Source organism: Strongyloides ratti, assembly GCF_001040885.1.
Source record: "Strongyloides ratti genome assembly S_ratti_ED321, chromosome : 2".
Classification (NCBI taxonomy): domain Eukaryota; kingdom Metazoa; phylum Nematoda; class Chromadorea; order Rhabditida; family Strongyloididae; genus Strongyloides; species Strongyloides ratti.
Window position 1 is genome coordinate 5,959,522 of NC_037308.1, and position 13,622 is coordinate 5,973,143.

The 13,622-nt window shown below is 23.1% G+C and overlaps 5 protein-coding genes across 5 annotated transcripts; 3 read left to right on the forward strand and 2 right to left on the reverse strand.

Moving 5' to 3' along the window:
- Positions 1-2,273: 2,273 nt before the first annotated feature.
- On the forward strand, positions 2,274-3,770 carry SRAE_2000190400 (FAS-associated factor 1; the record flags this gene model as incomplete). Its single annotated transcript, XM_024652910.1, has 3 exons — positions 2,274-2,333; positions 2,386-3,383; positions 3,431-3,770. The coding sequence occupies 3 exons, from the start codon at positions 2,274-2,276 to the stop codon at positions 3,768-3,770; spliced, it is 1,398 nt and encodes a 465-aa protein (XP_024506440.1).
- Positions 3,771-3,928: 158 nt separating this feature from the next.
- On the forward strand, positions 3,929-4,846 carry SRAE_2000190500 (Hypothetical protein; the record flags this gene model as incomplete). The annotated part of the gene is made up of 3 exons (XM_024652911.1): positions 3,929-4,003; positions 4,051-4,380; positions 4,430-4,846. The coding sequence occupies 3 exons, from the start codon at positions 3,929-3,931 to the stop codon at positions 4,844-4,846; spliced, it is 822 nt and encodes a 273-aa protein (XP_024506441.1).
- A 485-nt stretch (positions 4,847-5,331) lies between these two features.
- Positions 5,332-6,489, reverse strand: SRAE_2000190600 (F-box domain-containing protein; the record flags this gene model as incomplete). The annotated part of the gene is made up of 2 exons (XM_024652912.1): positions 5,332-5,877; positions 5,926-6,489. 2 exons carry the CDS (start codon positions 6,487-6,489, stop codon positions 5,332-5,334), a joined length of 1,110 nt encoding a protein of 369 aa, XP_024506442.1.
- Positions 6,490-8,221: 1,732 nt separating this feature from the next.
- On the reverse strand, positions 8,222-8,698 carry SRAE_2000190700 (Proteasome maturation factor UMP1 family-containing protein; the record flags this gene model as incomplete). The annotated part of the gene is made up of 2 exons (XM_024652913.1): positions 8,222-8,366; positions 8,412-8,698. 2 exons carry the CDS (start codon positions 8,696-8,698, stop codon positions 8,222-8,224), a joined length of 432 nt encoding a protein of 143 aa, XP_024506443.1.
- Positions 8,699-11,295: 2,597 nt separating this feature from the next.
- Positions 11,296-13,470, forward strand: SRAE_2000190800 (Bifunctional glutamate/proline--tRNA ligase; the record flags this gene model as incomplete). Its single annotated transcript, XM_024652914.1, has 1 exon — positions 11,296-13,470. The coding sequence occupies one exon, from the start codon at positions 11,296-11,298 to the stop codon at positions 13,468-13,470; it is 2,175 nt and encodes a 724-aa protein (XP_024506444.1).
- Between the last annotated feature and the right edge of the window lie 152 nt (positions 13,471-13,622).

Here is a 13,622-nt window from a genome sequence, read left to right on the forward strand (position 1 = left end):
GACATGTTATTTAAGAGTTAATTTTAATTTTATGAATTATAGTAGTAATGTTGTGTCGATGTAATAAAAATCATAGGAGTGTTGTATTAAAAGCTTATAAAAGAAAAATAACAAAGGTTAGATAAAATTTAAGAATTTAAATTTCATTAATTAGATTAGTATTTTTAAAAAAATGTTTTTTTTTTTAAAAAAAGAGTTAATACATTATAACAATATCACACCAACCATATGATTTATTTTTTAGTCAATTAAACATTCATCCTAATGAAAGTACATAAAAATTTATTTTTTAAAAATATTATCACAGAATATAATATTATTTTAGTAGTCATCTGCCTATTTTTTAATTTATTAAATTTTCCAACCTTAAAGTTAACATATATAATTTCTTATAAAAATAGTATACCTTTCTACAAATATTATTTATATACATATATTTTTTTTATTTTTATATATTCAAAAATTATATTTAATTAGAAATAATTAGTGAACTTTTTAACTTATTTTATTGACGAAATATTAATGTAAATGACAAAATATTTGAATATGTGACCAATATATACCCTAGAAATAGTGATTATTATTGAGTTGATTAAAATAAATATGTAATTATTTGATTTTTTATACCAATAATAATTTTTTTTTTCCTATCAATATTAGGAGATAAAAAAAAATACACTGCACACAAATATTTCAAAATTTGATAGTTACGGGATATTTAATAATACCAGAATCATGATATGTATAATATTTAGTTGTTTTTATCTACAATTATTACTAACACAAAATATATTTAGACAAAGTATTTAATAACACTTTAAATCTACTTTTCAATTTTTTTCGGCTAATTTGTATATAATACTACAAATATTTCAAAGTATATTGATATAATATGATAAAAGTTCATCGGAATATGTAAATTCACTTAAATGGATTTTTAATGTAGGAGACTAATTTTTAATATTTATTTTTTAATGTTATTTTAAAATTAAGAAATTGTTTCAATACTATTTTTGTAATATTAAAACAATTTTAAATAATTACAATTAATTACTTCTTCAAAATGACTTAGTAAAATAGCAAAAAAAAAAGAAAAGAATTTTAACTTTAAACTTTGTTTATATTGACAATAAGTGTTTTTTTTATTGTTAAATACCAGATAAATATTTTAAAATCAAATTTTGTTTTTTTTTTTAAAAAATCTGGTTAATATAACAAATGTAATAACATACTCGATACTAAGTAGTATTACCCTATATTTTTTTAAACTTATTAAGGTAAAATAAAATTTTATAGGTGATAATATTTTAAACAAATAAATATTTATCGATCAAAATAACAATATTTAAAAGTAAGAATGTAATAACAATTCAATTATCACAGATATAGAATAAATATTTATAAAAATCTTTTGTCATATGTTTTTTCACTGAAATATTAATGTATTTTTTTACTATCTAAAAAATGTTTTACTTGTAAATATTTATAATATAAACTCATTATTGTTAACATACATACTTATAAATATATATATTATATCTTTAAACTAATTTTTAACTTTATATTTTTGATGATTTATTCTATTTAATTCTATAAATAATGTTATAATTAAAATTTTATAATACACAAAAAAAGATATATATATATATAATTGTATATAAAGATGTTATTTATTACTAACTTATATATTAGCATATCTAATCACATATGGTTCGTGAAATATATATACATGTATCAAATAATTTGATAAAAAATAACTTTAAATATAAAAAAAAATTTTTTTTATAATTTAAAATAAGAAAATTATCACATTGAGTAAATGACTGTATTATTTAATGATAAAAATATAAAAATACAAAAAAGAAAGTATAAAATAAATTTATCATATTATTTAATAGAAAAAAAAAATGTCAATTTTAAAAGAACACATTTGTTACACAATCACTACTCTATGATATACATATAATCAAATAAAATGAAAAACTTTTATTTAACATATTCATATCAATAATTTACATATGTTTACTTGGGCAGTTCTAAATCCAAATAGGTCCATTACATAATTTTTTTTTTTTTTCATTTCTCTTACAACAACTTGCCCAAACTGATTTTATTCTATGGATACGTTTTACCACACCTTCTTTTGACGCGCTTAAATGTGTATTATTATCTAAAGACAATTGTTAATCGTTTTTTTAAATACTTATTTACATTGTTAGTGAATTTTTGTTTATACAGCTTTTTAATAAAAAATCAATTTTAGTTTTTGAAAGATGGATGAGCTTCCTATATCCCTATCTACTCATCAACGCCAACTTATTGAGAGATATAAGGTTTGTTATTATTATAAATGTTTTTATAATTTTATACATTTATAAATCATAGGAAATTATGAATCTTGTGAGTACAGAGGAGGCATTTGATGTTATGGTTGCATCTGATTGGAATCTTGAAAATGCTGTGTCTAAAAACTTTGACTTTATCGGCGGAGATAGAAGATTAACACGTGATACAGGAGAAAGTTCTTTATCTGCTTTAATTTCTAATGATTCTTCAGTAAATAATGAATCTCTTCCTAAAAATCATACTTCATCAAATAATTTAAGAAGACAAAATGAAGATGAGGAGATTATTATTGACGATGATGAAATCGATGATGATGATTATATCTATTCATCAGATGATGATTGTATGATTATTGATGATGATCGTGATTTAGGAGCCAATGGTGTTCCTTTAATTCCTGAAGACTTTACCAGTGTGGAAGAAGCTCTTCATAATTTAAGTACTGTTTTTGAAGCTAGATATGGGATTACACCACCATTTACTCAATGGAGTCTTTCAGATGTTATACAAGAATCCCTTAATGTACCGTATCCAAATATTCAAGACAGAAAACCTGTTCTTATTTATATTTTTCATGACAAGTCTGTATCAAATAACATTTTTCCATTGAGAATATTTTTTAACGAAACTATCAAGGAAATTATTACAAATCGATACGTATCATGGGCTTGGGATGTTACAAGTACTGTAAATAGAAAAGCTTTAAATGATATGTTTAAAAAGCTTAATATTCAAAGTGACAATTTATTAAAACTTACTGAAGGTAATTTACCAAAAGTATTTTTACTCATCAAAGAACGTGCAATTCTTTCCGTTTATGATAGTTTTTCAATTGAGGATTCTGATGATAGCATTATTAATAAGTTACTTTTGACATGTGAAAAATATAATACTATTAAGGATCGTGATATTAAAGAGCATGTTGCAAGAAAAGATCGTGAAAATACAATCAATGAACAAAGTAAAGGTTATGAAGAAAGTCTGGCGAGAGATAGAGCTAGAAAATTGGAGCAAGAAAGACTTGCTGAATTACAAAGGTTTGTTTTTAAAATTAATAATATGTAAAAATCAAAATTATTTCTAGATTGGAAGAAGAAAATCGACGTTTAGAGGAAATAAAAAAAAGTGAAATGATAGCAAGTTCTGCTTTAAAAGTTCCTGATGAACCTGGAAGTGATGAAAAAGATACTGTAACAGTAAAAATTCGTTTTCCAGATAGTAAACAAAGTATGCGTCGTTTTTATAAGAATAATAAAATTGGTGATTTGGTAAATTTCATTGTGTCTCTTGGATATCCTACAGCAGAATATGCTATATATAAATTTGACAGGCCAAAACGTAAAGTTTCAGATAAAGACTTAAACTTAACATTTGAAGATGCATCTTGGCCAGTTAGAGAACAAGTATTTGTAGAAGAAATTTAACTTATCTTTTATTGCTAATTTTTTTTTGTAAAATATTTAAGGGTTTCTAATAAATTTATACATTAGAGTCATTGAAGATTAATAGATTAATAAATATATAATAAGTAGTGGATATGATGTGGAAAGGCAATTTTTATACTATTAGAAATTTTGTCAAAATGAAGTTATCTATATTTTTTTTTATTCTAAATATTTATCTTGTTTATTCACGTTCCTGTAGTGATAGTAAAAAAGTAAGAATACTTTTACCTGTTTAGAAAAAATATATTTTTTTTTCTAGGGTGTTTGTGAAGTTGATGATTTAGGTGGTTGGTGTTATCATAATATTACAAGTAATGAGTATAATTGTGATGAAAATAATTTTTGTGGAAATAAAGAAAATCTTAAAGGTAGGACAAATTTTGGAGGATGTTATAAATCTGGAAATAGTGAAGAAAGTACTGAATGTTGTTGTAATAAAGGAGAATTATGTAATTTAGCTATGATGGTTCTTCAATATGAAGGAAACGATGATCTTCAGAAATGTTATTTTGCTAAAGAAAAGTCAGATGAAGAGACAATTGTTTATAAAGAATGTATTGAACCATATTGTTTACTTTACATGGAAAAGGTAATAAAAAAATAATTTTATAGTATATTTTTCTTCTTTTTTTTTGTAGGATTTAATCGGTGGTGTATCAAAAGTTTTTCATGGTTGTGAAACTAAATCAATTTATAAATATAAAACTGCTAAAATTGAAGATGAAATAATTGGCAATAATTCACAATGGAAAGATTTTGAATATATATTTCATAGTCCAAGATGTTCAGAGATGTTAAATTATGTTGAACCTAATGAAAATGGTACAAAAATTGCATGTATAGATACAACATTTGTGGATAATAATGTTGAAAAGAAAAGAAAATATTGTTGTTGTAAAGGTTCTGATTTTTGTAATGAAAAAATATCATGGTCACATCCAACAATTTCTCATGAATTATTTGGTTCAATCAAAAATTTATCATCTAAACTTGTCTGGACAGGTTTTCCATTTTTTTTTATTGCTGCTTTTATTGGAAAATTTTTTAGCAATTAATATTACTTTCTTTAAAAATTAGTCTCCCGTATTTTTAAACCATTGCTTTTTTTATATGAATTGTCTTTTTATAGTAAAATACAAAATTTTCCAATTTTATTATTTTTATCAATAACCAATTCTTGTTTAAAATATAAAATTTTTTTAACTTATTAAAATTTGATAATATAACATGGTAACAAAATAATATAATCAAGTACAGAAACTTGATAAATATAAAGAAAAGATAATGAAATTTCATTAAAAGTAATAAAAAAAGTTTTTAGAATTATTTATACAGATTTTATTTGATGATTTTAAAATAAAAAGTTGGTAAAGCATGCTAAACTTTTGTAAAAAAATCTTCATATGCAAATATAATTAATAAATGCTATTAAAATTATTTTAAATACTATTAAAAACCCTGTTTTCATACGATTAAAAAAAAATCATTAATAAATTAGGGTTAAAAAAATTTAAATACAAAGTCATAAATAACTTATAAACTAAAATACAGTTGATTTTATAATTTGACAAAATTGTGAATCAAATCCACAAGATCCTGCCCAACAACGAAAATTAAAAACACCACGTTTTAAAGAATCTGATGAAAACGTATGATTTGAAAGTGAATTATCAGACATATGAGAGTAGACTGATATTTCTGATGAAACAGATAACTTTGGTAGATTTATTGACTCCTCATTTATTTGAATTTTTAATTTATTTAATATTTCTTTGTCAAAAAATTTATCCATCTTAACATTATAGTCAATCAACCGTAATAAATGCCCTTCTTGTCCTTTGAAAATTCTTATTGTAAATATTGATACTGTTGGCCAAAATACATTTTTAAAAAGTGTGGTTTTTTCTTTATTATTTATAAATCTATTATTATTTGATACAGAAACTAAATTATTCATGGTGATTGATGGTCTTTTTATATTTGCATTAATAGAAGACATCCTCATTTCATAGTTATTAGCTACTTTCATAAAACATTGAAATGCATACCACCTATTTACATCAATTGAAGATAATGATACCACAATCTAAAATTTAGGACGCAAATAATCATATATGCATGTTGAAAAACATACCAATTCAATTATTGGAGCATCAAGAACTAATTGTTTTGGATAATTTTGAAAAAATTTTAATAAAGAAAGTAAACGATTGACATCAGTTGAGGACCATTCATCATCAACAATAACCTCAAGTGAATGAGGAATACAATTAATATTTTTATCTGAGGTTACTTTGGAACGTCTAGTTATTCGTAAAGCCAAATTTTTAGATTTATTAAAATACCAATTTCCATATGTATAATTGGATCCAATAATAAAATTAATGTTGCCTTTTCTAATATCCATAAAATGTAAATATGATAAACGATTATCTATATATGTTTTAAAATCTTTCGAAACTTCTCGTAATTTTACTAAATCATAAATATTATCATTATAATCTAGAATTTTAAAAATAATATTGTTTGGTAGTATTTGTTCTGATAAAAACTCAATAGAACCCATCGAAGCAAAACCTGAAGTTTGTGTACTTATAGAAGATAATGAGCATGATAAATTCATCCTATTTTTGTCCAACTTTTTACTTTTTCTCCGAAGATCTAATCTTCGAAATATCCCATTCAATTGAATATGCATTATATATTATATTATATAATAGAACTATATAGAAAATGTAGTCAATATAATATTAACTTTGGTATAATTTAATATATCTAAAATATTACATTTTATTTATACAATTTACAGAAAATACTAGGAAATTAAAATTTTACCGGAAATGGGCAGCATACAAATTAAATATAGAATAAAAAAAACCTAAAAACCAATTTTTTTTTATGATTTTAAGTTAATAAAGATGAATTACACAAAGTATTAATGTCAAATAATTAATCTTAATCATAAAATAAAAAAATTAAAAATAGATATAAATATATTTTATGAAAGCACGAATGTTGATTGTTTAATAAATATTTTTAGTGTAAATTACAAGATAACATCCAAGATCACAAACTTTTATGATATCATAAAAATTGTCGAGAAAATTTTACATAAGAAAATTATATATATATAATAAATAATGACAACCACCATTAAAAATAACAAGTTATATATACCTATACCCATTCAAGCAATTTAGTCGTTCATTCTGTTTTTATATCAATTTAAGATTAACTAAGTACATCTTATGGCGTTTCAATTGATTAGTCATGCTACAATATATTAGTACAAAGATAGGAATAGTTTTTTTTTGTTTCAAAATCAAATTTGTGCTGGAACTTTAATGTTAAGATTCTTATAAAAAACACATTAATTACTAATAATACCTGTTGAATAAAGTTATCACAAATATAAATAGTTCTAGTTCATTAATCAACAAATATTCATTTGACTAACTAGATAAATGTTATTATTTATTTATAAATATATTAATTTTTATATGATAAAACATTTGCATGAAAAATAAGAGAAAAAAAAACTAGGTAGTTTTTTATATAACTATAAAAAATATACAATAAAAAAAAATTTTATATCGAAAAACTGTTACATAATGACGTAAAATAGGAAACAACAATTAAGTTAGCAAATGGTTTCATCTATATAAACAATAATAATTAATTAACGCCTCTTTATGTCAATGATTGTTACTTAAGAGCAACTCTAACAATCACATTGTTTCTTTAAATACTTTTTTTATTTTTAAAAAAGAACGTACTAAAATTTTCATGTACTTTAAAAATTGTTTACTAAAAAAAGTCACATTATAATCATATAAAAATATTAATTAGATTTATGGTAATGTTGATAGTAATTGAATAAATTAAGAATTTATTTCTAATTAATTAACAAAATACGATGAATAATAGTATTATAATATTTATAACGTTACCAGATAAGTGGTCTGATTTGGCGGTTAAAATCATATATATATATATATATTAATAATATATTAATGTTTAAGAAATACTTATACCTTTGCCTAGACAAGAACATTCTTAATTATACGTGGTACTGGTCACAAATAGTATAATCGTCTAATTAAACTAAATAATAAATAGTAATGGCTATCTACATATTTGACCGAGGTTCTTATACTTGTCAATCAATTGTCATTCAAATATAGTGATAAAATATGGCGATATTATATAGTTAAGAAATAATCAAAAGCTATTCTTGAAATCACTGATCATAATAACTTTTAACATGTGATAAATTAAAATAACTACTAAAAAAGTCAACTTTGATAATAATCAAAGATGGTAAAATATTTTTTTACAAATTTCTATTTATAGAAACGTTTATTGGTATTATTTTTGATTAAAAAAAAATGTTATCCAAATAAATATATAAAAATAATTTCTTTAAACGTTTATCCACGAAGATGATATTCATAATTCAAGTAGTCACAAAAGTTTATTGATTCATCAGTTCCAAGAAGTACATCTAAATGAAGTCTTGAAGAATTTGAAAATCCTTCTGGTCCTCTATTTACTTTACTGGCACAGTCAATTTCCCTTAAAAAAAATATAATTAATTATTTTAATTTATTTTAAAAATACCTTAAAAATTGTTCTCCAAAAGCACTTCCAAGAAGGTTTTGTCTTTGATTAAACATATCTTCAACAGTAGTTATCATGTGAGAATGTTTTGCTAATAACTCATGAGGTGGAATATTTCCAGACATAGGTGCATTTCCCATATGAGAATCTCTTGTGGCTTCAGTCATATAACTATTGCCTTTATGTAAGTTATCATGAATTGCTGTAGTGAATGTTGATGGACCATCTTCTTGAGATTTTAAAAGATCTGGTTGTCTTTTAGAAAGGGAAACAACAGATTCTGACATTTTAGAAATAAACTACACTTTTATTAAATTTTGATGACGCCTGGACAAAGGATACAACATACCAATAATAAAAAAAAATCATATTAAGACAAAAAAATATTAATTTTTAACGATATGCAAACGTATTTTACATTTTTACCTATTTTTAGATATATATTATCTATTTATTTAAAGGAATATTTTTAATGGAATCATAATTACATAAATATTTTAACACGTACTTATACTTTGATAATGTATAAGTTTTTTAATTTTGAACAAACTATAAAAGTTGTAAGAATACTACAAATTAAAAGTTTTGTTACAGTATTTAATTTATTTAATATATAAAATTCAATAAAAAATATATTATTACTAAATAAAAAATAAAAATATTCATACATTTTTAATTATAAAAAATTTTTTTCTTGCTAATAAGTAACTTATTTAATAACATACTTTTATTAATTTTTATAAGAATAGATGTTTTTCTTTATGAAAAATTTCTCTTAACTTATATCTAAAAATACATGGAGTATTTAATTTTAAACTAAAATCTACATATAATTAAAAAGAAATATAAAAAAAAAACTAATCACTCACTGTTTTTAAGAACATAAGAGGTGACGTAAAATGGAGTATATAGACGAATAGTCAAATATACGATGAGTCAAAAAAATCATGATATATTTATAAATATAATTCTAAATTTAAATATTTTAACAAATATTGAAGATTTATTTTTATGGAATAAAAAAAACAGAAAAAAATAATTTAAATTCACTTTTTCTTAAAAAAAATACTTAATATATCTCATATACTGATTAATATGTTTAGTAGAAATTTTTAATAAGGTTAAGGCTACTCCACACCGAAGAAAAAAATTGACATCATTTCTTTCAATATTTACGTACAGTTTCTTTCACTTGTATCTTCAAACAGGTTTTTTTCAGTGCTATAGTTTAAAAATATATTATTGGATACATTTCAACATTTTTTACGTCAGAAAGAATAGTAGAAATTTTATATGTAGACTTGTCTAACATGTCTAAAGTATTTTCTCTTTGAATATTTCTTGAAAAAAACGTTTGCTTTTTTTATAATCTTTACTAGTAACTTCTATTTTTAGATCAACAATATTTTTTCAACAAAAGTTAAATTGACTTTAAGATGATCTTTTAATTTTTCATAAGAAAAATTATTTTTAATTATAAAATTTTATTTATAAATTTAAATTACATAAAATAAAATATTTTTTTTATAACTTTATAGTAAAAATTTATTTAAAGGAATTAATGTTCGTATTTCTACAATTAATCAACACAATTATTAAAGTAATTAATAAAATTAAAAAATCACCCATCATAAGTATCAAACATATTAGAATATAAAATTACAAAAGTACAAAAAACATTACAAACACTAAAATTATTTATACACAGAGTTCCTCACTATATATATACTATTCTGAGCACTTTCTGGATATGAATTTCAGGGAAGAAATCAAACTCAACTTATAAATAAGTACATTTATTTCTAACTCCTGATAAAACTTTATTTGTATAAAGAAAATCTTTTTGAATCAACTAAATAAATTTTCTATTTCATTAATATTTTTTAATATTTTCCTTTTTCATATACTGTCCTTTTAATTTATAAAACTAGAAGAATGATATTTATATTTGTTGTTTGATTTGTCTATTTTTGTGCTTTTGTTAAAAAAATGTTTTCTTATAAATTGTTGTAATAAATATTCTTTTTAGGTATGTTTAAAAAATTTTTATATCTTTTGTTTGATTATTTTTTTAGATGTATTATAGTGTCAAAAAGTTTCATTAAACGGTAACTAAAAAGTAATATCGTAATTAATTGATGTATAATTTTCTAGGTTTAATAGATAAATTAAATTTTAGATAAAAGAAATTTTAAATCATTAATAACTAAGTAATAAAATATATTTATTTCATATAATTTTTGTTATAAAACATCTATTTATATTATTTTTAAATAAAATTGTTTATTTATTTATTGTTATATTTGTCATAAAAATATAAGAAAATTATTTAATTGATAACAAAATATTTATTGGTTTTATTAACTTTTAATTTATAGAATGTATGACATCAACGTCATTTATTTCAAATACAAAAAAAAATTAGTCATTATTCATTTATTTTAAAAATTCTTGATTAGTTGAAGTTCCATTCAATTATTTTCATTTGAATCACAGATTCAATAGTTTTATGTGTTACTTCTTCATTTATTTTCAGTTGATCTCTGGCTTTTCTTTCTTTTCCTTACCTTGTCAGAAGTTTTTAGTTGAAGCTCCTTTTTCTTACATGTTTTTAAAAGAAATTAACTTTTTTTAAATGTAGACATTTTTGACCTATGGACCAAAAATATTTACACGACAATAATGGCACCAGGACGGAGATGTAGACATTTTATTTTTAGTGCCAGCTCTAACAGAATCAATGTTTCACTACGAAAAATTGATATCTTTTTGGAGAAGTATATCTTAATAACCGAGATTTTAAATTTATTTTAATTTATCATTATAATAATTGTCTAGAAGTAAGTTATAAAATCCATGTTCATTTAAAAATAAAATTTTAGAGATGGTTTCTTGTAATGAAAAAAAAGATGTACCAACTTTGGTAAAAGCTGCTCCAAAAGTTCAACATAATGAAACACTTCCAATAATTGTCAAAAAGTCTTCATTACCCTATACTTCTCTTTTAGTATTGGCTTTCTCTGGATTTGACTATGAAAAAAGTTTACTAGTTCTTGATGAAAACAACAAAGATCAAACAGGAATTTTTGTTGGTGGACAATGGTATAGTGAAGATGTTGAAATTGCCAAATTTATCGCAAGAAACAGCAATAAACGTGCTTTACTTCTTGGTAATAATTTTAATGATTCTCAACTTATTGAAAATGTTCTTTCTGCTTGTTTATTAAAAACAGCAATACCAGATTCTGTTTCACAAAGTCTTGCTAGTAGTTCTAGTTCAACAGTTATCCCAAAAAAGACAACATTAGCTGATCTTGCTTTGTTTGTAAGATTAGTTGAAGACAAAAAACTCATGGAACAAACTCATTTTAAAAATTTGTATAACAAGATTCTTGGTGACAAAACTTTTGAAAATGTTCATAAATTTGTTGGAAAAGTTGATCCTTCAAAGGTAGAAAAAATTGAGACTAAACCTAAAGAGAAAACAAAGGATAAGGGAAAGTTTGTTGAATTACCTGGAGCTGAAAAAGGTAAAGTTGTCGTTAGATTTCCACCTGAGGCATCAGGTTATCTTCATATTGGACATGCTAAAGCTGCTCTTTTAAATCAGTACTATCAACAAGAATTTGAAGGTCAACTTATAATGAGATTTGATGATACTAATCCAGCTAAAGAAAATGCTCATTTTGAAGAAGTAATCAAAGGTGATTTAGAAATATTGAAAATCAAACCTGATAGATGGACACATTCAAGTGATCACTTTGATTTACTTTTGGAGCTCTGTGAGAAATGTATTAAAGAAGGAAAAGCTTTTGTTGATGATACCGATGCGGAGACTATGAAGAATGAGCGTGAAGCAAGACAGGAGTCTAAGAATAGAAATAATTCAGTTGAGAAAAATCTCCAGATGTGGGAAGAAATGAAGAAAGGATCAGAAGAAGGTATTAAATGTTGTGTTAGAATGAAAATTGATATGAATTCAAATAATGGAGCAATGCGTGATCCTACTATTTACCGTTGTAAACCAGAACCACACATTAGAACTGGTAACAAGTACAAAGTTTATCCTACATATGACTTCACCTGCCCAGTTGTTGATTCTGTTGAAGGTGTAACTCATGCTTTAAGAACAACTGAATATCATGATCGTGATGATCAATATTACTATATTTGTGATGCTTTAGGAATAAGAAAACCATATATTTGGGATTATGCAAGATTAAACATGACACATACAATGATGTCTAAAAGAAAATTAACTTGGATGGTTGATGAAGGAATAGCTGATGGATGGAATGATCCTAGATTACCTACAGTTAGAGGAATAATGAGAAGAGGTCTTACTGTTGAAGGTTTAAAAAATTTCATTGTAGCTCAGGGTGGAAGTCGATCTGTTGTAACAATGGAATGGGATAAAATTTGGGCATTTAATAAGAAAGTAATAGATCCAATTGCTCCAAGATACACCGGACTTGTAAAGGAAAACTTAGTTACTGTTAATGTCTTAAATCAAACTGAAGAAATTAGTAAAGAAATTGATCTTCATCCAAAGAATCCAAGTGTTGGAAAGAAAAAAGTTAATTATTGTCAAAAAGTATACTTAGAACAAGAAGATGCTAAAGCATTAAAAGAAGGAGACGTTGTAACCTTTGTAAATTGGGGCAACATGAATGTTAAGAAAATCGTCAAAAATGGCGATGTTATTACAGAGATGTCTGTTGAATATGATCCAAATAATACTGATTTCAAGAAAACATTGAAATTTACATGGCTTTCGGAATCTAAGAATGAAAAATTAGTTAATTTAATTTGTAATGAATATGATTATTTAATTTCAAAACCTATTGTTGGTAAAGATGAAGATTGGAAAGACTTTATCAATAGAAATAGTCATAAAATTATTGAAATGGTTGGAGAAGAATCATTGAAAACATTGAAGAAAGGAGATATAATTCAAATTCAAAGAAAGTCTTTCTATATTTGCGATGAAGATTATGATAAGAAAGACAATATCTTAAAACTTATTGCAATTCCAGATGGTTCATCAAGTAAAAATTAACTTTTTCTATGAAATACAAGAATAGTTTAACTTGAAAAGTATGATTGTCTTTTTTTTAAATATATAATGTTATTGCTAAAAGATTGTTTTCTAATGTTATGTTGCTTTATTAAAATATAACTATTACGTAAGTTGTTATCTATTTAATATTT